The 27,633-nt window shown below is 39.7% G+C and overlaps 1 protein-coding gene across 8 annotated transcripts in view; it reads left to right on the top strand.

The window, feature by feature from the left end:
- The window catches only part of neo1a (neogenin 1a), a 216,606-nt gene extending 190,044 nt beyond the window's left edge, over window positions 1-26,562 (top strand). For 2 of the 8 annotated variants that reach the window (XM_042491097.1, XM_042491068.1), the window contains exons 14-28: window positions 419-529; window positions 1,536-1,730; window positions 3,295-3,390; window positions 7,586-7,818; window positions 11,748-11,886; window positions 13,258-13,365; window positions 14,364-14,558; window positions 16,421-16,489; window positions 17,781-17,919; window positions 18,064-18,308; window positions 18,858-18,950; window positions 19,824-19,994; window positions 21,750-22,037; window positions 23,584-23,720; window positions 24,300-26,562. In XM_042491097.1, the coding sequence (XP_042347031.1) occupies window positions 419-529; window positions 1,536-1,730; window positions 3,295-3,390; window positions 7,586-7,818; window positions 11,748-11,886; window positions 13,258-13,365; window positions 14,364-14,558; window positions 16,421-16,489; window positions 17,781-17,919; window positions 18,064-18,308; window positions 18,858-18,950; window positions 19,824-19,994; window positions 21,750-22,037; window positions 23,584-23,720; window positions 24,300-24,452 (2,372 nt within the window). In that variant the 3' untranslated portion in view covers window positions 24,453-26,562. Of the gene's footprint in view, window positions 1-418; window positions 530-1,535; window positions 1,731-3,294; window positions 3,391-7,585; window positions 7,819-11,747; window positions 11,887-13,257; window positions 13,366-14,363; window positions 14,559-16,420; window positions 16,490-17,780; window positions 17,920-18,063; window positions 18,309-18,857; window positions 18,951-19,823; window positions 19,995-21,749; window positions 22,038-23,583; window positions 23,721-24,158 lie in introns of all 8 variants that reach the window. The other 6 variants (XM_042491123.1, XM_042491083.1, XM_042491109.1 and 3 more) reach the window with 6 other exon arrangements.
- Window positions 26,563-27,633: the final 1,071 nt, after the last annotated feature.

Genomic DNA, 27,633 nt, shown 5'->3' with positions numbered 1-27,633 from the left:
AACTTCTTAACCGCAAATAAATTTTTACCCCCCAAAACATATTAATCAAAGGTGAAAAATAAGTCTCAATCACTTTCATGATACCGAGTGGAAAGGAAAGTTAATTGCACCACAGAAACCTTCACTTGATCCGTCCCTCAGGCAGGATTATAGATTTTCTCCTTAAATTGTGCAGAGACGGATTGGACATCTGTTTAAAATATGTGTGCTTTCAAAATATTTATTGTGTCTGCAGTCTGAAACCACAGTTGTCCAGCCGAGTGGAGAGCAGCAGTAAATTATAGAATAAAATCAGGTTTTAGAAAGAGACTGACGTTTTTAATAAAAGCGTTTTAATTTCTGCTTAAGATTCAGTTGGGCAGCAGCTCAGTCTAAATACCCGAGCTTTGACTCTGACCTGTTTGTATTGCCTTTGCAGGTCTGGAGCGTGGGACAGAGTACTCCTTCAGAGTGTCGGCCATGACAGTGAACGGCACGGGACCGGCAACCGAGTGGACCACAGCAGAGACGTTTGAGAGCGATTTGGATGGTAAAAAATACCTGCTGAACCCCTCTCTTCCCCTTTCACACTTAAACTGTCCTGTGACATAAAGGCAACAAAAACCCCAAAAAATAATCTCAACGAAAAAACAGCTAACGGCAGTGAGTGGCTAACTCGGAAGAAGAATAGCGGCCAAAAATGTCTGCAAATTTGGAAAACAATGAGCACCTTACCCTCTGAGCAGAGGATGAGATCAGAGGCCATATAACAGGGATCATAAATGATTGTCATTGCCATGTCACGCCATTGTTATTGTTAAGAAAGAGCTGCCAATCAGACATTATATGTCAGACTAGAGGCTGATGCTGTTGCGTTAAATGTCACACCCGTAACGCCTCTTGTTTCCCGATGCCGACATGCTGTCTAACATCACACACTTGATGTAGCAGTTGTTAAGGTCTGTGTAAAAATGTGAAGGAAGTGCAAAGAGGGGACTTAGGAGAGACCTTATAGTGCGATCTCTTTGTAAAAAGGGCTCATTTTTACAGAAATCATGACCAGATTACTCAAGATAATCCACAGACCTTGTTGTGAGCAGTTTTGTGGAGCAACTACTGAGCCGCTTCCGCCAACTGCATCACCGCACAGAAGGAAGCGTCTTTATGAAGGCACAAGATTAATGGCGTCCTCCTCTGCTGAGCTGTAATGTCAGCTAGCTCAGCTGCAAGCCTCCTTCTGTGCAGTAATATGGCAGGCAGTGGTAGTTTAGTAGAAAGAAAATAGTTCCTTCATGAAACTGCTCACGACAAAGTCTGTGGGTTATCTTGAGTAACCGGGTCAGGATTTCTGTAAAGAGACATTACTGTTGAGATTTTTTTCAAATGTCATTTTTTAGGCGCTTTGAGCACCATAAGCCGAGTATCATCAAGCTCTATATGATGCTGATATCTCGTCAACTCACACCCAAACGATCTAGATTGATAAAAAGCCCCACAGGTAAGAGGAAAAACATGTGCTTTTGAGACTGGGCTGAACTGTCCCTTTCCTTCACCAGAATCACGTGTACCGGACATGCCCAGCTCCCTTCATGTCCGCCCGCTCGTCAACAGCATCGTTGTGAGCTGGACGCCACCGGAGAACCAGGACATCGTGGTGCGCGGTTACACTATCGGCTATGGTATCGGCAGCCCCCACGCTCAGACCATCAAAGTGGACTACAAGCAGCGTTACTACACCATCGAGAACCTCGGTAAGAACAAATAACATTCTGCTACATGTTTATCAAAACACTGCACTGCTGGTGTCCTTTTTTTCTGCGATATTGATTTTGATCACTCTGATATTTGACACCCACATAATTACACTGATGAGTCTGAACTTATTTGTCAAATAACACAAGTCAGCTGGTGATGAGGCTGCGGGAACAAATGCACCTTCACCTGAATTGTCAGCATTTATAAAACATTACAGTCGTTGTCCTACTTAAAAATATCACTGAGACTTTAATTACAAATGAGCAAACACAGACACAAACAATATGAAGCAATTCATCTGTGCTTCATAGAGAGTATTTACAGAATTAATGAGATCTTCTCCACCACACGCCTGAGCTGGTAATTATACAGATTGGCCTAATGAGGACACAATAATTAAAGGTAAAAAAAAATAAATGTTTAAATAAAACAAATGTGTTTTAGTTATTTTAATACTCGCTGGCATCAAAGCAAAGGAAACATCAAATGAAAGGTCTACTGCACTGAAATGTTCCACTTTGTGTCATTTTTCTGCATAACCTCAGTCTAACCTTTGACAAACTGACACAAATTGTCACCACTGACTAAATTAAACCATTTTTTAACCCTTTTTTATTATTGTAATGTCATTTCTTGGAGTATCTTGAAACACTTTATATCCCTAAAATCTGCACAACCTATGCTAGATGCTTATGTAAGTTAATAAACCATAATAATTGATAAAAGTATTGAAATTGTGTCACACACAAAGCGTCTTGATGCAAAACATAAACGAGACAATTCTTAATACTCAATAAGTTTTTGAAGTAAATGCATCATTTAGTTCTGAGATATGCTCATGTTTATGAGCAGAGTGCGAAGCCACTGTGATCGATTCATCATTTACTCCTCTGGCGCCATTACGCCTTTTTACTCAGTTTTGCACCATTTGCAATGTAGTGTGATGACATCATCACGGGCGTACAAAGTGATGACACCGTTGAAGGAAGCCTTAGCTTTGTGCTGCAAAAAGAACAAATGTTCTCGCTGTTATGCGTTTTTTTAGATCGATTTATACAGGACTATAGAAACAATGATCTCCTGTTGCCGTCTGCTGGACGTCAAGAAAGCTGTAGTTCTTATTTTAATAACAAGCAGTGATTTTGCTCTATTGGTAAGCAAGATTGTATTTCTAATGAGTCCATTACGTAGATCATACTCGTTTTTTGGTTTTTTAGTAATGGTATTTATTAATTAATCACCATCAATAATACAACAATAATCAAAGCTTCAGGAAGGAGTCTAGAAGTAGATTACGAGTTAAACAGTAATCTCAGGGATCTGAGGGAGGAATTGTTGTGAAATATCTGTATATGCATAATTGAAGCCTTCATTACAATCAGAGTACGAGAAATGATTGTATTCAAATACTCATTTCGGCCAATATCGCAATTATGAGTCGAGAGTCTCGAGAGTTTTGGCTTGATTAGACGGTTGGATATCTAATTTATCTTGGCCTTCATGTCTCTCTCGCTTCACTCTGGGTTAACCTCTCTTTCTCTCTCTCTCTCTCTCTCTCAGACCCCAGCTCTCACTACGTGATCACACTGAAGGCCTTCAACAACGTGGGTGAGGGGATTCCTGTGTATGAGAGCGCCATCACCAGACCACAGTCAGGTATCAACGGCACACATCTCAGTCTGCCTGCTGAATGCTAAAGGCTTGTTTAAATAGTTGCATTTACAGCATTCATATCTGGTAGAAAATCCTTTTAAATGTGTTCTCTTTGCTGATGCACAACAAAAGCCACATTCAGTATTATGGGATATACTCGCAGAGCTGTAGTGACTGAGCTCAAAGAAAGGCTTGGACTGACATTTATCTTCGCTCTCTCTCTAACCTGAGATCATTATGAGACAGAATGTGTCTCGACTCCAAATTACCAAAGAGATAACGGGTCATCGGGGCGTCTCGCTGCTCTAATTAACTCTCTCCTTAATGGCTCCCCGTATACTCTCTTTTTAATCAAATGTTCAAAACCCTCCAGTTTCGCCGCGTAAATTACCATTTGTCCTGATATTAGGATTTCAGAAAAATAAGATTAGAAGTTATATTGATGGAAAAAATATTCAACCACAAAGATTGGACAGAAATATTACTGGAGAAAATACTATGTACAGAATAGGCTTGGGTGGTATCACGGTATTACAGTGTACTGGAGTATTATGAAATCCCGACGGCGTGACTTTAAATACGTGCAAAAAATTCAGACCCTCATCTTTTTGTTAACTTCATCCTGGAGAGGCTGTATTAAGGATTTCTTGCATGCAGCGTGCATCACGTGCTCTGCAGGTAATACCCGGGTCAAACTGCATGTGTGAGTAGTGTGTGTTCACACTGAATATGTGATTATTGAATCATTCAAGGCTTGTCATTAATTGTATATTACAAAAACATCAGGGCCGAAAGCTTGTTTAAAAACCCAACAGCCGAGGGAACGAATAAAAGTAAAATGCCTTATGTCGACGACTGAAGGGATTCTGTCGACTGAAACGTTGTTATAGATCTTTTCGCAGATGATACGAATTGTATCGTATCACCTGCGATGCCGTTATCTCTGCATATCCGTGCGCATTACAGTGAAACAACTTTTGTTGCATCAACAACACAGTCTGAACAATCCAGTTTTTGCTAGCAGCCCCACAATCTATAATCCCTCAGATCACGACCCTGTTATCAATTAGAAGTAGAACTTAAGTCTCAATCCAGCGTCTTTGACAAATGATCTTAAAGTGAGAAACAGAGCCTGTTAGGCTGCGTGCTTGCTGAGTTCACAGAGTTTATGTGACAGTGTCAGAAGACAACCAGCCCATGCTCCCCGGGGTGTCCCAGAATGTGGGCTGCTCCCGCCTCCTCTCCCATCCAGCCTCCCACCTCCCTGCTCAGCCTTGATCACTCCAGTTTGTCTCCGCCGCAGCACTGTTGCAAAGCCGAGCTTGAGAGGGGTGGGATGCTGGATGACATGAATCACGTCAACATGCTTCGAGGGGGGGTGGCAGTCTGAGTGTGTGCGCACACACCCCGCACACTGTCATACTGTACACTTCTCTCTATGAAGCTCTCTCTGCCTCACACACACACGCAGCGCTGCACGCACACACACATACACACACGCAGACCCCCTGTGGTGGCTTTGGCAACCCTTCGTCAGATCCAAACGTTTCCTCTCAAAGCAGAACCAAAGCCCACCACCATCGTCTGCCGCTGAATCCTCTGGGGCGCGTTCCCTTCCTGCCAGTTTGTTCAAGTCGGGATTAAAAAGACGAGCTGACCTACATAGTACTTTTACTTTTGAAAAAAACTGAGGAAAAACTTGGTGAACTTAGGTTGAGAAGTTGAATATGTTATAATAATATGACGTCTTAACCGAAGAGCAGGAAGTGAGGGACTGCACCTGCGTCTCTAAAAAAATGTAACAAGGCGAAGTTCGGCCTCTTCCCTGTAGAGTGCGCTGTACTGGTTTACACTAGTCTCTTCCAGGCTGGGAAGAGAAAAGCAGCTTGCATGCCACTCCAAAAACCTCAGAGCCTCTCCACAACCACATGAATCCTCTGATCTCCATCACACACACGCACACACACTGACTCAGTCTTGGGAGTATAATGAGGCCAGCTCTGCACAAAGAGGTGTCAAATGGAGCGAGGCGGAGAGGAGAAGACCAACAAGTGGTGGAGGAGTGTTATCGTGGGTGACTGACCAAAGCTTTTTCTTCAAACCCGGGACAGAGCACTGAGACCAGCAGCCAGGAGGCCATCTTGAAGCGTTTATCCTTCAGTATGGAGGCCAGAAGCTTCTTGTTCCAGCCCCTCTTTCTCTCATACACACACACATGTACTGGGTTTTATGGGGTGTACTCGGCAGGCACCTTACAAACAAACACACTCAAGTGCTCTCTGTGGGAGCGCATATACACACTGTCACTCTTACATAAACAGATGATTTAACAACAGGTTGTTGTTAAACAACATAATGAAAACCATTTATCATATTCAAGTGCTGCCCTGTTCGTTGTTAAGGTGAATACTTCAAGATTTCAGTGTATATACTTCAGTTTTTGCTGGATAGAAATGATGATCAGTTATACTTTATATCTTTGGTTGTTTTAGCATTGCAGGTAATATCAAATCAGCAAGCACGACGGTATTATTTTGGTTTTTTTGGGGGGGGTTTTTTGGATTTACAGAATTTTTGCAGCAATTTGCTGAACTGTTATATTTTTCAAGTATCCCTTTATACTGTTTTGGACAAAAACAGACAGATTTATCTGGTAATTTTATCTATAAACAGTTTCCCAAATAGATGTCTATAAAAATGATTTAACAACAACAGGAAGTATTTTGATATTTCAGAATAAAATGACAAATACTGATAAAGTATTGACAATTACTCTTACTGGTTTGGTACATCTAGAATTAATCAACTAGAGCTGATAATAATACTTTATCACTCTTAATGTTAAAAAAAACCTAATTTGAAAAAGGACAGTGTGTCTTATTTATTATTATTTTATTTCGTCATTTAATTGTTTATTCATTTTTTTATTGTATGGACACTGCACATTAATAGATAGTGTTGTATTTGTGCCAGAGCTTTCCTAAAGGCTCATCTCCTCTTCATCAGATGTTACATAGTCACTCTAATAAAGAAAATTAAAATAAGCCATTTTTAAATTAAAAAGGTATAAATATACTGTGTTAGATTTCAGAAAAATACACTTTTTCCACTTCTTCCAAATTTCCACAAATTTATTTTCCTGAAGCCTGACTGAAAAGGGAATTGTTTTTGTCACAGAGATTTCATAAATGACATCATACCAGTGCTCTACAGATGTGGCGTTCCTTGTAATTGCTTTTCTACTAGCTAAAAGTTACCAACTTTAAAATGAGTGCACTGTTAGGTACTAATTAAAACTTGCAACGCAGAATCACATGACAAACGGAGAAATTAAGACGTCATGAACCAAACTAGAAAGGATTAGGTTTGTAACACTCACATGATTACGATTGTATCCTCACAAAAGGCCTGATGCTAGTCATTATCTAGTATTGATTCAAGGAAGAAACTTCCCCCCAAAAGCTTTTCACAAAACACTTTTGAGCATCAGAACAGAAGCAGCACAAACACACACACACACACACACACACACACAAAAACATCCATCCACGTGTCCGTGACCCTCTTCTCTGCCTGCAGGCTCCACTACGCAGTATTCTTTCCATAGTTTTCAAGGACATAATGTAGTTTGTTGACGTCGCTCTGCTCGGAGGGAAAATGTTCCAGTGCGTTCAGTGTCCTTCTCTTTATCCACTTTACATTCGAATGTTGTGAAAGCTGCATGATGTAAACATAAGGAACACGCATTCACACGTAAAAGTGTGGGTGAATGCGTAAATGTGTGAGTTTTAGAGTTTGCTGTAGGATTGTGGATATCTGCTTTCAGCTTAGTTTTCCATTTAATGTAATCCTTTCTTATGAATAGAGTATCTCCTCCTCTCTCTCTGTAGTGCTACAGTAGTTTTTTATAGATCACAGCATACTTCTGTAGAGCAGCCAAGTCTGTAGATTTGTCTGTTTTTCTAATAGAATCTTCTCTCTCTTTCTCTTCACCCTTCCCAAATCCCATCCGTGTTGCATGTATCTTTTTCTCCCTCCCTCTTTTTCATTTTAACTCATTAACCCGATTTTCTCCCGTCCACTCCTCCCTGCATCCTGTTTCGACTCCACTGTCTGATCCGCCACGCTTCCTGTCATGTTTTAATTTTGGTCATTTTAATTTGTGTCCATGCATGCTGGTGCCCTGCCTAACGGGCAGACCCCATAGACCCCGATGTTGACCTGTACGAACTCTTCCATGCTCCATACACCCCAGTACCAGACCCCTCCCCCATGATGCCACCCGTGGGCGTTCAGGCCTCCGTGCTGAGTCACGACACCATCAAGGTGACCTGGGCCGACAACTCGCTGCCGAAGAACCAGAAGATCACGGACAACCGCTTCTACACGGTGCGCTGGAAGACCAACATCCCTGCCAACACTAAAGTGAAGGTAAGAGATTTTAGTTCTTGGTTTGATGTGTTTATTTAACCCTTTGAAACCTGGATAGACATCAGTGTTTGTGTGCTGCCTTTAGACACCTTTCACAGACTTTAAAATCTTTAAGCCAGAGTAAAACATGGAAAGTAAGCTATTTAGCAAGAAATTTCCCAGAAAAGTTGCCAAAAATTAGGAAAAAAGTGACAAGAACATGACCTGAAAATGTGCGAGAGAGAGATAGAGAGAATTAATGGAAAATTATGAAAAACTTTGGGAAAATGTACAGAAAACTTAACATGAATTATAAATTTATATAAAAAAAAATGAAAAAAAAAAAAAAAAACTTTTTTAATTTTAAGCATTTTTTCAGGTCATGTCCTTGTTTAAATTTTTTTTTTACAATTTTTTTTTAATATAAATCTTTTAGTCTTCAATGAATAGGATAGCCCGATTTTATTTTAATTTATTTTATTTTTTTATTTTTGCTTTAGGTAATTTTCTTTTCGCTAATTTCTTTAAAAAAGGAGGATTTCTTGAGAAAGTTAAAGCCTCACTTCGCTAATTTCTTGAAAAAAAGGAGGATTTCTCAGAGAAAACAAAGCCTCACTTTAATTTTTTAACCCCCCCGTTCTGGTTTAGCTCAGCACTTTTCAGCTCACGTAAGTTGCTTACAACTCTGTGTAATTCACTAAAGTACAACTCGAATCATTTCACTCTGATCAAACTTTGGTGGCACTCCATTTAATACAGTACGATTTCTGTGTATTTCAGTGCTGTGGGACTTTGGGCTTCCCTTCATGCCTACACTTACCAGAGAGATGTATTGATGTGCAGAAAATAAAAAGTAATGTCGTACAACGATATTTAATAAAGTATTCCCTCAGCAGCTCCCGAGCACAGTGGCAGCATAATGCTGATGTTTGTAACTGAGCAATAATCTATTTTCATCTGACTTTTGAGGCACTGTAAAGAGAAGCCGTCGCTCTGTTTTTAACTGAGAAATTCTTCCTCAGAGTTTAGTGCTCCAGTTTTAGTCTTCCTCAACTGGAGATGATGACATGAACATTTCAAGTCATGATTATAAGTATTATCACAGTAGCGTTAAGTTCAGCTTAGGTATCGAAAAAAAATAGCAGGAAATTAGCAAAAAGTACAATAAAATTTACTGATAAATAAATAAATAAATCTTTTTTTAAAAAAGTTTAAAAAGTAATAGGGAAATAACTCAGAAAAAGCGCTTTAAATGTATAATAATTATCTAACATAAGTCTTTATCAAGTTGCTCATTCCCTTTTTTCACATGTTTTGGAATGAAATGGCACCAATTCAGTAAAAACAACAACAAAAAAGAAGAAAGTTTAAAAAAGGAACGAGGAAAAAACCTGGAAAAAGTGCTTGAATGTATAATCATTCTGTTACATAATTTGAAATATGTAGTTATGTATTTTTTTCCTCGACATTTTAGCTCAGCCAGTGTAAAATTATCCACTAATTTCTTGCTATTTGTGGAATATTTCTTACCAAGTTGCTTGTTCCCTTTTTCCCCATGTTTTTGAATGAAATCACACGATCGATTTGCTCTGGGCACAAAGGTGTAAATACTGGAAGCAGCACAAGGTTGCAAAGGCTTAAATAAAGTTTAAATATTTGTAGTGATTCACAGATATCTGATTCTGAAACAAGGTGTTTGAGATTCAGCCTCTGATTTTTGACCTGAAGCTCAATTATGGTGATTACTTATATCCGAATACTGGATCACGGTTGGTGTGTACGTGTTCATGGCTGCATGTGTGTATGCAGACCTGTGACTGAGCAGAGCTCTGATAAAGGCCAATGTTTACTGATTAATTATTCAGCAAGGACAAGACAAACTGAGCACTGGAAAAAGAGAATCTGACAGTGCATACAGCCGACTCAGAACACACACACACACACACACACACACACACACACACACACACACACACACAGACTCAGCAGTCAAGTCTCGCTGCTTGATGCTCAAATTGGTTTGATTCTCTCACTGTGACTGTAATTAAAGACTTCCAAAGGCTCATTATCTTTCTGTCCCATTAACCAAATCCAATATATTAACAAGTCTATTTGGTCTGTTCTTTTGGCCTGTTTTGTTTTTTTTTTTTTGTTGATTTTTTTCCTTCTCTCTGAAAACGACTTCCTGTACATCCAGTACGTGTGCAAGTATATCATGAGACCAGTCTAACCGGCGGTGATGGCTTCACCTTAATGCTGCTGTTCATCATGTCCGCTCCACTCTTAGAGCGAGTCTAGCCAGACAAGCTTGTACATTATTGAAGAGACGACTGCTTTCAAACCAGCAGCGTGTTTCTTAAGAACAGAGTGTTTTCTTTTCCTATCCCACTGCCCTCTGTTTGACAGCCCCCACAGGAGAACTGCACTTTTGTCATAGCACGCAACGTTATAGATAGGGCTGTTAGAGACGGCGAACCTGCTGCGACCCCACAGCCAGCACTTATCAACATAAATGGTTATATAACTCAGGATTTTGTAATCCACTGTCTAATTTAAAGTTTGTAATGGCACAGGAATGTGAAATACATCCTTTGTGTTTTGCATTTTGAGAGACTATCCCTGCTGTATTTGGTTTTACAGCTGTTCATAATGGCCACTTTATGTGGCTCTATGTTTCACACATCACAAAATGTAAAAGCTTCTGGTTCCACTCAGTGGTCAGTGTGTGTAATGTATCCTAAACTCTGCACAACCTTCAGATTAGTGATTGTGTTAACTATTTGTCTATTAGTCTTTTAAGGGAAAAAAGTATAGAATTTGTTTTGACAAATTGTTTAATGGTTTTTCAAGCCAAAGTGTCAAACATTAACTTACAGAGATTTGGTATTATCTGATAGTATATTTAATGTGTTTAGGTTTTTGAGTATCAGAGAACAGACAACATTTGAAGATATGTGATGAGTATACATTTTACCAACTAAAATATTAATCAATCATTCACAAAAATAGTCAGCAGACTAACGAATCAACCCGTTTTCACTCCAAACTCATCAAATACTGAAGCTTGGTCAGTTCCCCGCAGCATCAGATACAGATCAATGAGGCACACTTTAGCGTAAGTGATACACTAGGCTGAATCATGGTGGGACGCTATGAGCAATGACTGTGTTATAAAGGAAGGGAATTATGTATCGATCGGTGTCAAAGAAACACAGGACTTTCACTGGAGATCACTGTTTGTGTCCCGCCTGAAAACGAAACTCAGTATAGAGCTAGTTTAACAATGAAACATAGTGTGTCACTATGTGACATTCATCGCTTTAAACCTAATCAAGTACTTTTGCTTCCGTAAACCTACGCTGGAATTTTATTTTGAAACAACATTGTGTGCATTTATCAAGCGGAAACTTGACATTTTCTGTAGGCACGGTAGTTTAATTTGAAAAGACACTGCATCAGCATATCACAATACAGGATTACAATTCAAGATATTGTTATATATTGCAATACAGTTACCAAGACAATTTTTTTAAACCTAATTTCATGAGCGAGCGGTGCTTCATTATGACTGTCTGCCATATACACCGGTGTTCTTTGTGTTTTCCTGAGCAATATGTTGTTGCATTGCACTGAAAGAATCAAATGTCTTAAGATAGATTAAAACATTGTATTCTAAACATAAAATAAACCATTGTCGTGAATCTTTGCATGTAAACAATCAATTATAAATCAATGCATTGTTTTTGAAAGTTGATACAATATAGCAACATATTATGGCAATACTAAGTTTTATCAGTTTTTCTTACACCCCTACTACGCATATGAAGAGTATAAACTGACATGTCCCTGAGCGTCTCAAACTGATACTAAAGGGATAAGTAGACTGTCATAGTTTGGCATTCTTGTTTTATTGTGTGTGTGTTTGTGTGTGTTTTTCTATCCCTCTGCAGATGGCCAACACCACCAGCCTAAACCACATGGTGACGGGTCTGAAGCCAAACACGCTGTACGAGTTCTCCGTCATGGTGACCAAAGGCCGCCGCACCAGCACGTGGAGCATGACTGCACAGGGCACCACCTTTGAGACCAGTAGGAGCACACACACACACACACACACAAATAATTGTGCAGAAACATGTAAAATGCACACATTCACAAAGACATAAACCCACATCATGTCCAGTTTTGGGAGCCCCTGGCTGGCTGGGAGTAACAGTTGACTTTTTGCAGCCCAAAGGCAAGGAGAGGACACACCTGTGGAAAATCAAGCTGTCACTGCACAGTAAAATGTAATCGAAATATTAAGAAAGGTATTCATCAGTAGATTCCACACTAACTGCAAGTGAAATTGAGGAAACCTGCGGAAAATTTGGTGATTGTGGAATATAATTTCAGCACTGCTCGATTTACTGAGAGTAACTCAGACTAACCCTGCTTCCATACAAAATACATGATTGGACAAATTATGAAATAATAATAATGATCATAATTATTATAATAATACAGTCTTGTGTTACAACAAATTTGGTTTACATTTTTCTCTTGATTTGCAGACTGTTGGCCATGTGTTTCGGCCTGAGGAGCAAACGGAGACCCGAGTTTTCAAGCTTAGAGAACAAAACGCATTTTGTTTTGGTTCATTAATCTTTTCTGGATTCATTATTTTATTACTGTTTAACTTTTTGTTGCATTTTGCTTGGCACAATATCTGAGGGATGACAGTGAGTGATCACTGTCTCCCCGGAGTCTGCTGGATCCAAATTGCATGAATTGTCTGTATCGGTGTTAAAATTACTCATGGCGCTGTCACCACATTGTTTTTAAAACCATCGGCCATTCTGTATTGAAAACACAGTCCCCTGAGTATTTGTTTAAGATTCCTGCAGCGCTGCGTACCTAATACTGCAGATACTAAAGTGGCAGAGCTCATTCTTCATTGTGAGTTGGAACTGCTGAGCTAAAAAGTTGCCTGACAATAAACTGGGCATTAAAAACAAAAACTAATTTTCTTTCAAACGCCGTTTTTTATACACCTTATTGAATTGAGATTTATTGCACTTTTAAAAAGAAGTGGAACTTTTTGTTGTTTTTATTAAGAGGTGAGGAGAAAAGCCAGTTTTCATCTCTGCCCAGCCAGGGGGTTTGTTTCACAAGTGTGCAAGGGGATTTTATCTACAAGGTCATAAACACACACACACACACACACACAGGTGCAGACAAGTCAGAAACTTAAGGTTGTCAGTTTTGTGAGCAGAAGAAGCACCGACAAGATACACACAACACAAACACTTAATTGTTGTTTGTGCATTTTATGGATCTAAGTTACACCCACACACATGCAAAGACTCACAGACTTTACTCAAATCTAGTGAGTTCATCATGTCCTTAAATTAAAAAAATAAAACATATGAATTTACTTATCAACAACACAACAAATGTTCTGTCTCAATCACCCCACAGTTCCCAGCTCCTCCCCGAAAGACGTGACTGTGGTGAGCAAAGAGAACAAACCTCGCACCATAATTATCAACTGGCAGCCTCCCTCTGAGGCCAACGGGAAGATCACTGGTGAGTCGCAAAGTCTCTTCTTTTGTTCCATAATTTGTGGTCCCATGGATAAATTCACAGTGAGGAGGAACCCTTTTTTTTAATGGTGCAGAGGCACAACGCACACACACACACACACACACACTCAAAATGTAAAACAAATAGAAGTGCAAGAAGACTACATGGCTTTGTTCATTTAAAACCAAATAAACAACCAAAAAGTAAAAACAATGACAGTTACAGTTAATAAGATTACTAGTTAAACCTTGAAAATCTACACTCACTTTCAGTATATACAGAATATCTCTCCCTAACTATAAGTATAAGAAAAAAGTCTGACATTACTGGACTGAAAAGTTAGATTTCTGACTTTTTGACTTTAATTTGAATAATTTCAAAGTTTTTTGTTGCAAGTCAACACTAAATGTTGACTTAAAATAAATCAGATTAAGGTGGAGAAATGATCTACACAAAATGATTACATATGTAAAATGCCCTGTTAAAAATGTATATTCTTTGCACTTTTCAGCCTTTTTATGCAGTAGTGTTCAGAGATGAATCTCTATTTCCATCTGATCACTGTACTGCAGGCTTAAGCGTTTTCATTAAAAAAAGATGTAATGCAGTAAAACTACGACTACTACTACTGCTACTACTACTAATAATAATAATAATACATTTATTTTGTATAACACTTCTAACAGAAATAAAATTCACAAAGTGCTGCACAAAAGAAGACAATAAAATCATGTAATCAATAAAAACAAATGCGAGACAACAATAAAAGCAAAAGCTACACAGTGAAAGTAAAAGAAAAGACCAGAAAACATGGACTAAAGACAGCCTGCTGAGGAGGACCCCAAAAGAAACATACCAAATAAAGAGTGGGATGACTCTGATGATGTGGTTTGTCTTGAAAGAATAAAGCCAAGAAGCACAAAACATTTGAGTTTATTGGCATTAAAGCCACTGAATCCAAAAAAAAACAACCTCTCTCTCTTCTAACCCTCTTCTTTTAGGCTATATCATCTACTACAGCACAGATGTAAACGCTGAAGTCCACGACTGGGTTATTGAACCTGTGGTGGGCAACCGGCTGACCCACCAGATCCAGGAGCTGACGCTGGACACCACCTACTACTTCAAGATCCAGGCCCGAAACTCGAAGGGCATGGGCCCCATGTCTGAGGCCGTGCATTTCCGCACTCCAAAGAGTAAGTTTGGAAAACAAGATGAGACGGAAACGCGATGAGATGGAAACACAATGAGGACAAATGGTGCAATAAAACTGCATCCACCCTTTTTGTCAATTAATCCCACGTAGCACTTAAAGAGCCGTATGTTTTTCTCAGGAGTTGAAGAGCTAAAAGGCGAGATAATGAATATTGGATTTACATTAGTCAGGCCGCCAGAAGCACGACTCCAAACGAATGCTAATTTTTCAACCGTTTGCTGGAACGTTATGCATTTTATGAGCACTTCATTAGTGGGGAGTCAGGCTGAAAACATCAAAACAAGGCAGGGGGCTGCGTTGGTAGGACCGTATTCTTTAACTCTTTGCAACCTGAGAAATATGGTTTGACTTCTTTCAAAAACACAGGAAGAAGGCAATTAGCAGCTTAACAAGAAATGGCCCCAAAATTGGCAAGAAATTAGTAAAAAAAAAAAAAAATTACAAGACATTTTCCTGAAAATAAACAAAAACAAAGAAAGAATGAAAAAAAACAAAATGAAACAAGAAAAATGAAGATAGAAATAAATTAAACATATTATATTTCTGTTTCTATTCAAAGAAATAAATACAGATTTCTGGACATTTTTTTCTCCACTTTTGATATTATCTAATAATTTCCCCACAGCTAATTTTCAAGTCATTTTCTTTTCACCTTTTACTATTTTTCTGCAATTTGCCAGGCATTTTTTGCCAAGTCGCTTTTTGCCTATTTCACATGTTTTCAAACAAAATCAACCCAATTTTCGGAGGTTTTAAAGGTTTCTGTGCTTTTGAAAGACACACAAAACTGATGTTGATGCAGGTTCCAAACAGTCAAGGCACCAGTGAGACAGTGAAATTTGATCAAGGGAGTTCAGATTAATGCGTCTATCAGACACCAAAACACCACACAAAAATTTGTAATATTAACAGACAGAATTTTTTAAGCTCTGAAAAGTTATCATAGGGAGAGCTGTTTTGTCTTTCACCATGAAGATCAGATGATAGACGGTAGAATCATAAGCTGCACATTGCAAAGTAATCGAGCAGGAATGTGCGCTTGCATGTGTGTTATTAGCCAAAGGCTTGTTCTAGTTAACACTTTAGACTAATTCTCCTGATGACGCTGTTGTGAGAGAGTCTCTTGAGAGCTGACACAGATGTTTTCTAATCTTTGTTGATTGGTTCGGGATGACCAAATTACTGCAAAGTCTGGTCAGGAAATTTGCATCCGACTCTAAATGTATCAAAGCTTTTTTAGGTAGAGTTTGGAGGTGCTGTGCACACCTTTTGTGTTTTATCTTGATTTGACATGGCTGCACATGTTTAGTGAAGTACTTAACATCAATATGTGTTTAAGTGTGCTATTTCTTGGACTTTTTTTTCCGATGCTTTGCTCTTAATCTCAGTTTGGCTGTGTCTGCAGTGCTCTCTTGCTGTTTGGTTTTCTCACTATATTTTTCATTCTTTTAGTATTGCCTCTTTCCTCCTCACAGCTGCCCTCTCTCGCTTTAATTCCGTCTCCCTCGCTGCTCTTTTCAGCTAACCTGTTTTTTGCTTTTTATTGTCTCTCCCTCTCCCTGCTCTCCTTTGGCCTGTTAAGCTGAGTCCTCTGACAAAATGGCTAATGACCAAGGTAAACTCCCCCTCCACACTCTATCTTCCACTGCTGACTCTGCACCTCTTTCTGGAAATTACCATCTTCTAGGCTGATGAAAACTTGGGCTGCATGACTGGCAAATTCTATTCATAGATGTACACAGATTGTATGTCGTGAACATAAGACAGAGGCATGAATGTGACTGTAGAGGAGGTCATGACAATACTTAAGGAGTAAAACATATTTTTTCCGTTTTGAATCAGCCTCAAATCTTCCACCGAAGCCGGGGCCTCCGGGCAACCAGCATCCACAGGACCATGGAAATGCAGTTGGTAAGATTTTCCTCTCACCTGTTGTCTTTTACAGCCTTCTTCAGATATTTAATGATATCAGTGAGACACTGCAGCAACTAAGAGCATGATCTGAGAGTGTCCAAAAAGTTGGTCTTTAAAAAGATAGAAGGGAGTCCCTCTTCGTTTGACATAGCATTTTAAAATCTGCAGTTTTGAATTTGTCTTTTTTTTGTTGCTATAGTGCAATGATTATTTTGTTCTTTAATTTGTTTTATCTTAATCTTACGAGGAATATCATCGAGATTAAAATCTGATTTCCAAGGGAGTCCTGGAAAAGAAAGCAGAATAAAAATTTTTACATAAAAGATCAAACTACTCAAACAAAAAACAAGCAACAGCCTTAAAATAAACAGAATATTTACAACAAACTATTGAAAAGGCAGCATTCAGTAACCGAACATTGCATTAAGTGCTCAAACAGTCCTCAATTCTGTTATTAAAATCTCCCATTCTTAGAATATAATCTAGTTTGAAGTGACTGTAGCTGACACCAACATGAGGGAGCAAAAACATTAAATAAACTTCACCAAGGACAGTGCGGGTTTGAGGAATGATGGTCGTAAATTGTCTGCATGTCTGAAGGTTGCAGCAACTGAACATTAATAAGGAGGCAGTTTGTTTGATATGGCCTTATAAATAAAAAATGTCAGTTAGAAAGTTAAATTTCAAAAAAACAAAACCAACTTTCTCATATTGACTGCAGTGATGTGTCTGGAAACCTGAATCTGTGACAAACTGTAGCAAAGCGTAGCACGCTGAATTAGGTTTGTAAACTATAAGCACTTTCCTTAATCGATTTTTTTTTTTAAACAGAAAAACGTTGCTGATACTAAACAATATCAAATACATTTTTCCTTGAATCAATGCTGACAGCAACATTTTTGCATAAACTCAACTCACTAGCCCATCAATTGATGGATTAAATTTCACATGTTAGATCAAACTTTTAACGAATGATAAATCCATCATCAATGAATCATTATCATCGCTACACTGAATCTAACCTTTTCAAGGAAGGAGAATTTGCATGCATGTATAAAACATCACCATAATCAACTGTTGATAAAAGCATCACATCAACCAATTTTTTTCTTTGCACCAAAAAAAGATACGTTTGTTTCTATAATTAAAACCCAACTTTACCCTGAGTTTTTTGTAAGACACTCATCGTGTATTTAAAAGACAGATTGTCTTTTAGGATGTCCCCAAGTGTCCTACAAAGAGGTTTTTGTAAATGTAACTAGTCTAATCCAGTCTTTCTCCTCTCGAGGTAAATCAGGGGTGGGAGGCAACAGCGAAGGTCACATCCTGGTCATTGTCATCATCATCTCAGTGGGAGCATTCACCATCATCGTGGTGGTGGTCGGGGCCTTCCTGTGCACACGGCGCACCACGTCCCACCAGAAAAAGTAAGACACTTTGTCACTTTTTTACACAAAATGCATCTTCTGTAACTCTCTTCTAGTAACAGCTCAGCTCTCTCCTGTGTCCCTCTTTGCTTTCACATCTCTATAAATGAGGTCAGTCTTTCACGTCTGTGTTCTCTCCTGCAGAAAACGAGCCGCCTCAAAGTCCTCAAACGGCTCCCACAAATATAAGGGAAACTCCAAAGACCTGAAGCCACCTGATCTTTGGATCCATCACGAGAGGCTGGAGCTAAAACCCATGGACAAGTCGCCAGATCCCAACCCAGTCATGACCGAAACGCCCATCCCCCGCACCTCGCAGGACATCACGCCGGCTGATAGTGGCCTGGATAGCAACCCTCACCTGCAGCAGCGGCGCAACTCCTACCGTGGTCAGTCATGCCCGAGGGGCGAAGACTTTAAAATTTGATGTTATGGGAAAGAGATCAAAGTGAAATGTCACACTTGCTGCCTGGGCCTACATGCATAATAATACTGAGCAAACTTCTTGAGTTTGGCCGGCAGACAGGAAAGTACATTTTGGGAGCTTGACTAAGAAAACAGTTTTTTTAAAGGCAGGAAGTGTGTTAATACCCTCAGGTTTAGCTCCAGCGGGATGACTGCGGGAGTCTTGGAGAATTTGGTGTTTTTGTTTCACAAGTCAGCACTTGTGTTTGTTTTTTCTGTGATTATCATGCAAAACATTTCATGCTTTTCATACGTGATGTCCATTCCCTTTCATGATCGCAGTGCTGCAGGAACACGCTGTAGATCCACTCCATTAAATTAGATCATAGAGTGTGACATTTAAAATGCAACCAAAAACCAATGATGTCAAATTCAATTAAGGATCCAAAGGTCTACAGATGGATCATTCACAAAAAAAAGAACAGTAGAGTAGCGTCTCATTCTGATTGGCTGGTTTCCACCGTACCTTTTAGGCCACGAATCAGAGGACAGCATGTCTACACTAGCAGGCCGACGAGGGATGAGGCCTAAAATGATGATGCCTTTTGACGCACAGCCGCCTCAGCGTAAGTGTGTGTTTGTGAGTGTGTGAGCCGCAATCTACAGATAGTGAGTAGTCGATTTGGAAAGTCTTGACATAAAATTTGTTGATTACAGCATATTGAATTCCCAATTTCCAGACAGAGTGCCCCAGGGATGGAGTTTTTCTGTAGCCTGACAGCAAAGTTACCATCGCCAAAAATTCAGTGGGATTTTTCCATTGGATTTTGGATCATTGCACAAAATAAGCTCTGTGGTAAACAAATGTTGATGATACTTAGATGTTTTGTTCAGCAAGATAATCTTCACAAATGAACACTCATGATTTTTGAAGCCTAAATGCAGTCGCCAGAGGTAAAAAGCTAACAATAGGCTACAAATGAACTACACAGGTGTCCCATCACCACCACGTTCTGTAGTCTCATGTAGCAACTTGTTAGCAAATGCTTTTTTTAAAAACACATTAAAGCTTGAAAGTTCACAGTGGGGTATTTACTGACGTATTTTCCAACAAAACACGAAAGTCTCCTCAGCTTGTGTTAACCACAGACCTCATTTTAGGCATCTATACAGAAATCCATTCATTGACTTTGATACGAGCGAACCGAAGGTGCGGAAATGCTAACTCACTTCTGGGTTTTAGGACTCATTCCTGGGATACTCTATTTATCTCATACCATCGTTTGTCTAATCAAGAGACCAAATCCATCTCACGTTCCCACAAAATGTTCATTTTAATTGTTTGTTTTTCTAAATTTGGTGACTGAGAGAACATCTAGTTTGTTTATTTTAGAAAACTGCACGTGTGTGTTTCTCACCTTCAGTACTCCCACACCCTTCATCGGTGTTACAGCTGCTTAAACATCTCATCTTGTGTGTGTATCCATTTCCATTCACAGCTGTGATTAGTGCTCACCCCATCCATTCCCTCGATAACCATCACCACCATTATCACATGGGCAGCCTGGCGTCGCCGACACGCAGCTACCTCTACCACCAGGGCAGCGGGCACTCACGCCCGCACGCCTGCGCCACCCCCATCTCCCATCTAGACAGGGTGGACTCTACAGGTGAGACACTACTGCCACCTGCTGGACAGCAGGAGACACACAGAGGAGGACAGAGCTGCTCATGTTCATTCATTGATTTATCATTTCCTCGTTCATTCATACGCAGGCGCCATCTTCTACATTCATGTTTCAGTTTTTGAAAATGTGACTAACAGCTCCTCTCTGATCTCCCCGCCTTCTCAAGTCATTTTTATATGCTCTCTTCGACTCATCGTAACTTTTACCAAAGTAATTGCCATTGATTTTGCACTCTGGTTATTGAGTTTAAGTGCAACAGATGAAGGCTGAACAGTTAATAGCTTAACTGATTAAAAATGTATAATTTTTTATGTAATAATAATAACAATAATCTTAATTTATAGAGCATTTTTCAAAACAAAATATCTTCACAAGGCAGCAAAATAAAACAGACAAGTCATAAAATCAACTGTTTTTTTAAAGAAAAGAGATTAAAAAAACATGTAGTCAGTGGTATAGTGGAGGGTATATGCGTGTATTTTATATGTTTTTCCTGTGCGTTTGCATTATACCCACCTATTAGCCTAAATGCCACTGAATATACAGGAGGGTGTACCCACTTCCTCCTCTGTAACCTACACATTTACCTCATCGTACACCCACCTCATCAACTACAAGTACACCACTGAATTTATAAACCAAAGAATTAAAAGACAGTTCAAAGGAAATTAAAACTCAAGTACATTCAGGAAAGCCTCTCAGATAAGAGTGCGTTTTAAAAAGGGACTCAAAAGAGATCACTGACTCAGCCGAACTAATTTCTTCAGGCAGAACTTTCCAGAGCCTCGGGGCCTCTGGAGCAGACAAAAGTCCTCCGCCCGAGGCTCTCAAAGCACGTACTGGTGCAAACACTACAAAGAGGTTATCGATATGGCAGCTGGAGAGGCCATGTAATCAGTAATACCTTAAAATTTATTTGAAAACATACTCGGAGCCAGGTGTGATCATGTCTCTGTTATTGATTGTTGATTAATCATATAGTTGTTTCTAAAGTAAACCGTTTTCTGGTTGCAGGTTCAAAATGTTCAGGTTTTCTTGCTCTTTAACTTACATAAATGATCTACATTTTATGTCGTTATTCTATATCCTTGTGTATTAAGGGCACTTTTTACTGTAACACAAGTTTTTGGGTTTTTTTTTAAGTAAACTGAGGAATGAGTGATGGTGGTTAGTTTCCGTGGGCATGAAAAACAGAACAAATACAGAATTTCAGGACTGCAACTTGCAGTCTTTCTTGAAAATATCAAATAGTCTATTTTGGTCTTTAATAATGGTCTGTAAAATCTCCCGGAGACAAAGTTCATATATATTTATATTGTTTGTTTTGTCGAAAACTCAAAGATTTTCACTTTACATTCACAAAAGAGTTTGAAAACTGGCAAATATTCTTATTTAAGAAGTTGAAACTGATGCATTATTTGCATTTTTGCTTCACAAAACCGCTTGATTATAAAGTTTGTTGCCGATTTTTACTTGTTTAGTCAATTATCAACTTATTGTTTCAGCTCCAGTGAATTATTACTCCGTTTGTGGTGTAAGAAATCTATTGATATTGAAAGTATCATTTTAAATACAGTTCTGCAGTAATGATAATAATAATATATACTTTTTTTTTTTTTACTTGTCTTGTATAAAGTCTGAAGTTGGTTGGCAGTCTCTGGCCCTTGGGTGTAGAATTTGAAATCGACCTCAATCACTCCTCAGTCCCTCCTCAACTTCCTTTTTCTCCTCCTCCAGAGTCGGTGAGGAACACGCCAAGTACGGAGCCCCTCCCTCCAGCCACCGCCTCCTCCCAGGTCTCCTGCCCCTCGGAGATCATGGCCGACCCTGAGGGCAGCTACCACGGCTCCACCACCACAGAGGAGGAGGCCAGCTACTCCAGCAACCTGCCGCCCCACCGCTCGGCTCACCCGCATGCCCACGCCCACCCGCTCAAGAGCTTCGCCGTACCTGCCATCCCAGCCACCGGCCATCCAACGTACGAGTCTGCTGCCCTGCCCAGCACTCCCCTGCTGGCTCAGACCGGTGAGCAGAGACACACACACACACACACACACACACACACACACACACACAAATCAGTGTGTCAGTTCAGGTCAGGGGAGAGAACAAGACTGCCGACTGTCATGCAAGCTGTTCACACTGTGACCAGGCAACGACCCGCAATCTGCACACTTGCTCCAGCTCATTTGTAATCATCTTGGTGCAGATATTTTGATGAAATTTTCTTTAAATTATTCAGATTAATACAAAATTTAATGGCAATGTTTATCATGAGGAGAGATTGTGTCTATGTCTTTGCATTTGAGTTTAAATCCGATGATATTCTGAGTTTGATATCGTCTGTGTGATATCTGTACAGACTGTGAAAACAAATTTCCTCCATAGAGGACAATAAAGTACAAAGCCAAGCCTGAATCGCGTGTTGCATAAAAAGACCAAAGCCAGCAGTGTTAGTTTGTCTCTCAAAACTTTCACACCAGAGCTTTGATCTCTGCCAGAGCTCGACTGAGACCAACCAGAGCCGCAGGGTTTGGGCCGGGCTATAATTTCTTAATATTCTCCTTGGCTTGAATCAGGTCGGGTTCTCACCAATTTGCTGGTGTGTGTGTGTTTTTCTTAATGAGTGGCAGTTCTGGTGCATGAATGGCAGGAGTTGCATTTGGCTGAATCAAGAAAGAAAGAGAGTCAATGATGGGGGACAGAAAAATAGACCAATATAGTGGAAACCAGGGAAGAAAAAGACAGAGAGCACAAAAGAGGGACTGCAAGGTGGTTTTAATGGTAGAAATTTGTGTTTTTAATCAAGCCGCGGCTGAAAATGGCTGCTGTAGTTGAGGTTCAGGTTGGGCTTTCACAGAAACTCTGCAGGTTCACGTAGGGTCGTTTTTTGGGCCCAATCAAAGCTCTATTACAGACGTCCTCAGCCTGTTGGTGGCACTCAGATCTGAGCCAATCAGTTTGCACTGAAGATTTCAGTCTTTAAAAACGTCACACTTGTTTTAGCAAAAGTTACTGAAACAGGAGTAAATAGGTAAGTATTTTCCAGCTGTTGAGTAATACAAATACTTCTCTAGTGAATATTTGGGTCAGCAGTACGGTGTAATGAAGAAACATGTCACACAGTGCAACAGTGTGGCTCACTGATGTATTTTTGATAGTTTTTGGACAACAAAGGACCTCTATAGCACAGAAGAATCTGCTGTAACAGACTTTGAATTCAGAGCCAGTACTTGTTAGTGGTTATTTTTGGTTTTGGTATTTTCAAAGGACTTGGTCTCTAAAAGACACAAAGTCCTTTGAAAATACTACTCTTTAATAAAAAAGCAAAAAGTGATTCAGGGTTGATGTATTCATTGGATGACCTCTAGCTCATCTGGTAGGCGCTGAATTTAGGCCGAGGCCTTTGCAGCGGCCTGGGTTTGAGCTGTATGCTGCGTGTTGCTCGTTCTTTCTCCCACGTTTCCTGTCTATCAGCTGTCCTGTCAATAAAGGCAAACACACAAAAGTTTATGCATTCAGTCTTGCAGAAAGCTGTTTTTCATGTCATCTGTGTGTTTGTCAATTTCAGGGGCCCCCACTCACCCCCACGTTGTTAAAACAGCCTCTATCGGAACACTAGGAAGGACACGAACACCGATGATCGTCACTGTGCCCAACGCCCCCGATGTGCCAGAGACCAGCAAGATGCTGGAAGATGTAGACAGCGTGAGTATAGCGCCCCACCCTGGCTGCCCAAAGCAGAGCAGGCTGTTCTTACCTGGCTTCACGGGGGTGAATATGTGATATTTAGCCCTTTTTTAAAAAAATAAAACCAATCACACATTTCCTTCCAAATCCATGTTTTCTTTGGGCACTGGATTATGCAGTTATTGGTTTTAACCACAGTTTCTGTTTGTTCTTTCTCTCTTTTTTCCAACTTCAATCTCACCATTTGATTTGTGGTGTTGTCGGCTGCATTTCGATTCATTTAACTTCTAACAACTGATCGTAACACGACCCATAACCGGAATGATTTTATTTTGACCATTTAATCTCCGTGTCCTAATCATTGATTGGCTGTCGACCATCTGTTCGCTCCTCTTTTGGATGTTTTGCTTTCGTCTGCTGCCTCTTTTCGTTTTTATCGTTTTTTCGACGCTTCAGTCCCATTGACCCATCCCCCCCTCCCCCGGCTCGCCTCACCCCACCCATTCAACTCCCCGATCCTCTGTGAGAGATCCCTGACTGACCCTCTCCTCCTCTCCTTTCCTCTCTTCTCCTCCCTTCCTTCCTCCCTCCTTCCAGGTGCTTGCCTCCCTCCCCCCCCCCCCCTCCCCCGCCCCCCGCAGTAACCCTGTTCCTCTCCCTCAGAGCTACGAGCCCGACGAGCTGACCGAGGAAATGGCCCACCTCGAGGGCCTCATGAAGGACCTGAACGCCATCACCACAGCGCCATGAGCATGCACACACACCTACACACGCAAACACACACACACTTTCTCTGTCATCCACACGAACACACACTCTAACGTCAAACACACCCAAACACAAGCCTTGGGAGCCAGAGGCTGGTGGACACAAAATGGCTTCTTGTGCCCAAGAAAACTCCCCCTGCAGAGAAAAAAAACAAAACGAAAAACAAACTGAAACTTAGGAACTTTTTTTCGGCTTACCTTGCTCAATCTCAGGAAGGAGATTGCCATGAGAGGGAAGAAAAAGTGACAACGCTTCATCTTTTTATGAAGAACCATTCTCAGAGACAATGAACTTTTAAAACATTGGTCGCTTTCAAACCGAAAGATTGTGAATTTTTTCCTCAGCAAAAATATGCGCGGTTGGTTTTTTTTGTGGCGGCTCGCTCGAGACGAGACGACGGTTGATTCAATGTCAAAAGGAGAAAGTCCCAAAATATGCTGGTTTTAATGTTGGTGCTCATGCGGCGCAGTCTACACACAGTGTTTGTTTTAGTGTTTTCTTTGTGCATTTTGTATATCTATTGGGCCGTTTCAGTGAAGTGAACATTGGATATCAGCCCCTCCCTCTTTACAAGCCTACATTATCATAAACTTGGTCATTTTTTTTTTGTTTTTACCCCCTTGTGTCATATATTGTGCCATGACTTTTTATTATTTTCTATGTTATTGTATTATTTTTTTTACTCACATATCCTTATAAACATGTACATACGTTGTGTTTTTTTTAAAACTGCCTCATTCTTTTAATGTTTCCCATGTTTCATTATTGTTATTTGGGATGAAAGTTGGGAAGTGAAGCTCAGTTTTCATAGCAAAAGGGGAGAGATGTGTTTTTTCTTTCTTCTCTGGCATTTTTTTCCCCCTTTGTACATTAAAACGGCTTCTTTTTCCGTCTTTTGTTGTTGTGGGAGCTCCGTTTTAAAAGCCTTACCAACGTGTTTGTATGTTGGACAGTCGAGACGTCTCCGCGGATGTCGCTCGGAGTTGTGCTGTCACTCACCGCCATGGCAGTTTCTGTGTAGTTCTGTGGGACTTGACAGTATCTCCTCACAGGTCAGGGGTACCAAGGACTCAGGGCGCTGACCCCCACCCCTCCTTAAAAAAAAAAAAAAAATCACATGGCACCCAATCAGTCAATCACCTGCAACAGACGAGTTATCTTTTATATGAGAAGTTCGATCGAATGTGTGTTCCAAAAACCAATATTTGGTTTCAGACGTCCGTACTGCTGAACCACGTGTGCATTTTCCCGCAGCGGAGTGTGTTTGCCGTTTTTATTTTTCCCTGCTGTTCTTCATCAGATGCCCTGGTTCTTTTACAAATCTTATAAGATGCAAAGATGTTGGCCTTTTGAATGGGACTCCCAGATTTTTTTTTACATGGTAGTTTTTGTATGAAGAAAAAAAAAGAAGCTTGTTCTATACACAAATCCGATGTAAAAAGGAAAAAAAAAGTTCATCTAAGAAACTAGTTTTTCATTACCCTCTTACCCAAAGAAATTTGTCATTTGCAATCATAGTAATTTGCTCTACTTTTGTGAATACCATGTTTCTCATAAATGTACATCATCATGAATGTCAATATAACTGTAAGAGATTTTAACTATGGATACAAACAAGGAACAAGTTTTGGTGGGAAAAAAATGATTGAAAACAGAAGTGGGGAGAAAAAAAAAGGACCGGACTCCATTTGGGAAATAATCTATTGAGTTGTAAACAGTTGAACCTGTATTGCACTTTTTCACAATTTTTGAAAAGTACATTTCTTACATATCTTGTGTTTTAAATATCAAAAGCTGTTTGTGTAACGTAGTGTCCTAGGTAAGCAGCAGGCAGCTGGTCTCGTTTTTTATGTTCATTTTTTTCTTTGCTCCAGAGGTGATATGAATTTGAGCAGCCGGGTTGTTTACTCCGCAGCTCATGATGAGGAATTCTGTTGTTGCTTGTTCATGTACAGAGCTTTCTTTGCTTTCTGTAGAAAAAAAAAATCTGTGGCTTTTTAAAAAATGTTGAAAAAAGGTTTGGGAAAAAAAGATGTTTTTTTATTGGTGCTCCTATACATTGTGTATACAAACTATTATGAATACTAACAAAGTAAATGTTTCTGCTTGTCTTCTTTTCATCAAACATTATCAGGATGCCTTGTGACGCCGGCTGATTTTCGTCTGTTTTTGGGCTGTTGGTTGAACTACAGATTGTATTTGTACTTTATCTGCAACCACACAGCGGACATAAAAATTTAAGGTTTTTAGCACACTGTTTCACAACAATTTGTGAACAGGAAGTGGCTGCCATACTGTTTCCTGTGTTGTTAAAACAGAAGCTGAGGCTCACATCAACCATCAATGGGAGCGTTCATTGCTATGGGGCGATGCAGTGCATTCTGGTAGTTGTAGGTTTTCTACCTCTTGAGCAAAAGTGAATGCCTCTTTCTCTGTTTTCGCTGGTCATATAGCCCTAATTTAAAACTATTTGTGTATTTCTACTACAAACTCAACCAAGATTTATGATGAGATCATCTTTCCAGCTGTGAAATCGTTCTCTGAGGTATTTTACATGAGTATTTCCATTATAAGCTACTTTCTACTTTTACTCTACGACAATATTGCGCTTTTTGACATCCCCTGAATATTAATCTACACATTCGGATTATTCAAACAAAATATAAATTAACAAATGACGATGTGTTATTATGGATTAAGCTACCGGACAGTAATTAAATTCAGCTCCACCTTTACCAGCATCAACATTAAAGTGATGCTTACATGTGAATGCTACTAACTATACTCCAGCGATATTATATCTATGATTCGCAAATTGGTCATTTTACATAATGAGTACTTTTACTTTTGGTACTTTTAATATATTTTGATATCTATACTAAGATTTTGAATGCAGGCATTTACTTGTAACACAGTATTGTCACACTGTGGTATTGCTACATATTCAAAGGTAAAATACTGGAGTACTTCTTTAAAGTCTACAGTATATCCAGTCAACAGAAAACAAACCAGAGACAACTTTGACAATAGATTTATTTTTTCAGCAGTTTTTTAAGAAAACTGCCAAATATCTGCTGTTTGCAACTTCTGACATGTTGGTTTACTTTTCTAATATCTCTGAATGTTGGTCAGACAAAACAAGCAATTTAAATATTTCAGTTTC

The sequence above is a fragment of the Plectropomus leopardus genome, chromosome 1, assembly GCF_008729295.1.
Source record: "Plectropomus leopardus isolate mb chromosome 1, YSFRI_Pleo_2.0, whole genome shotgun sequence".
NCBI classification, from domain to species: domain Eukaryota; kingdom Metazoa; phylum Chordata; class Actinopteri; order Perciformes; family Serranidae; genus Plectropomus; species Plectropomus leopardus.
Note: the sequence above shows the minus strand (reverse complement) of the source record. Positions and strands in the feature narration are given on the sequence as shown.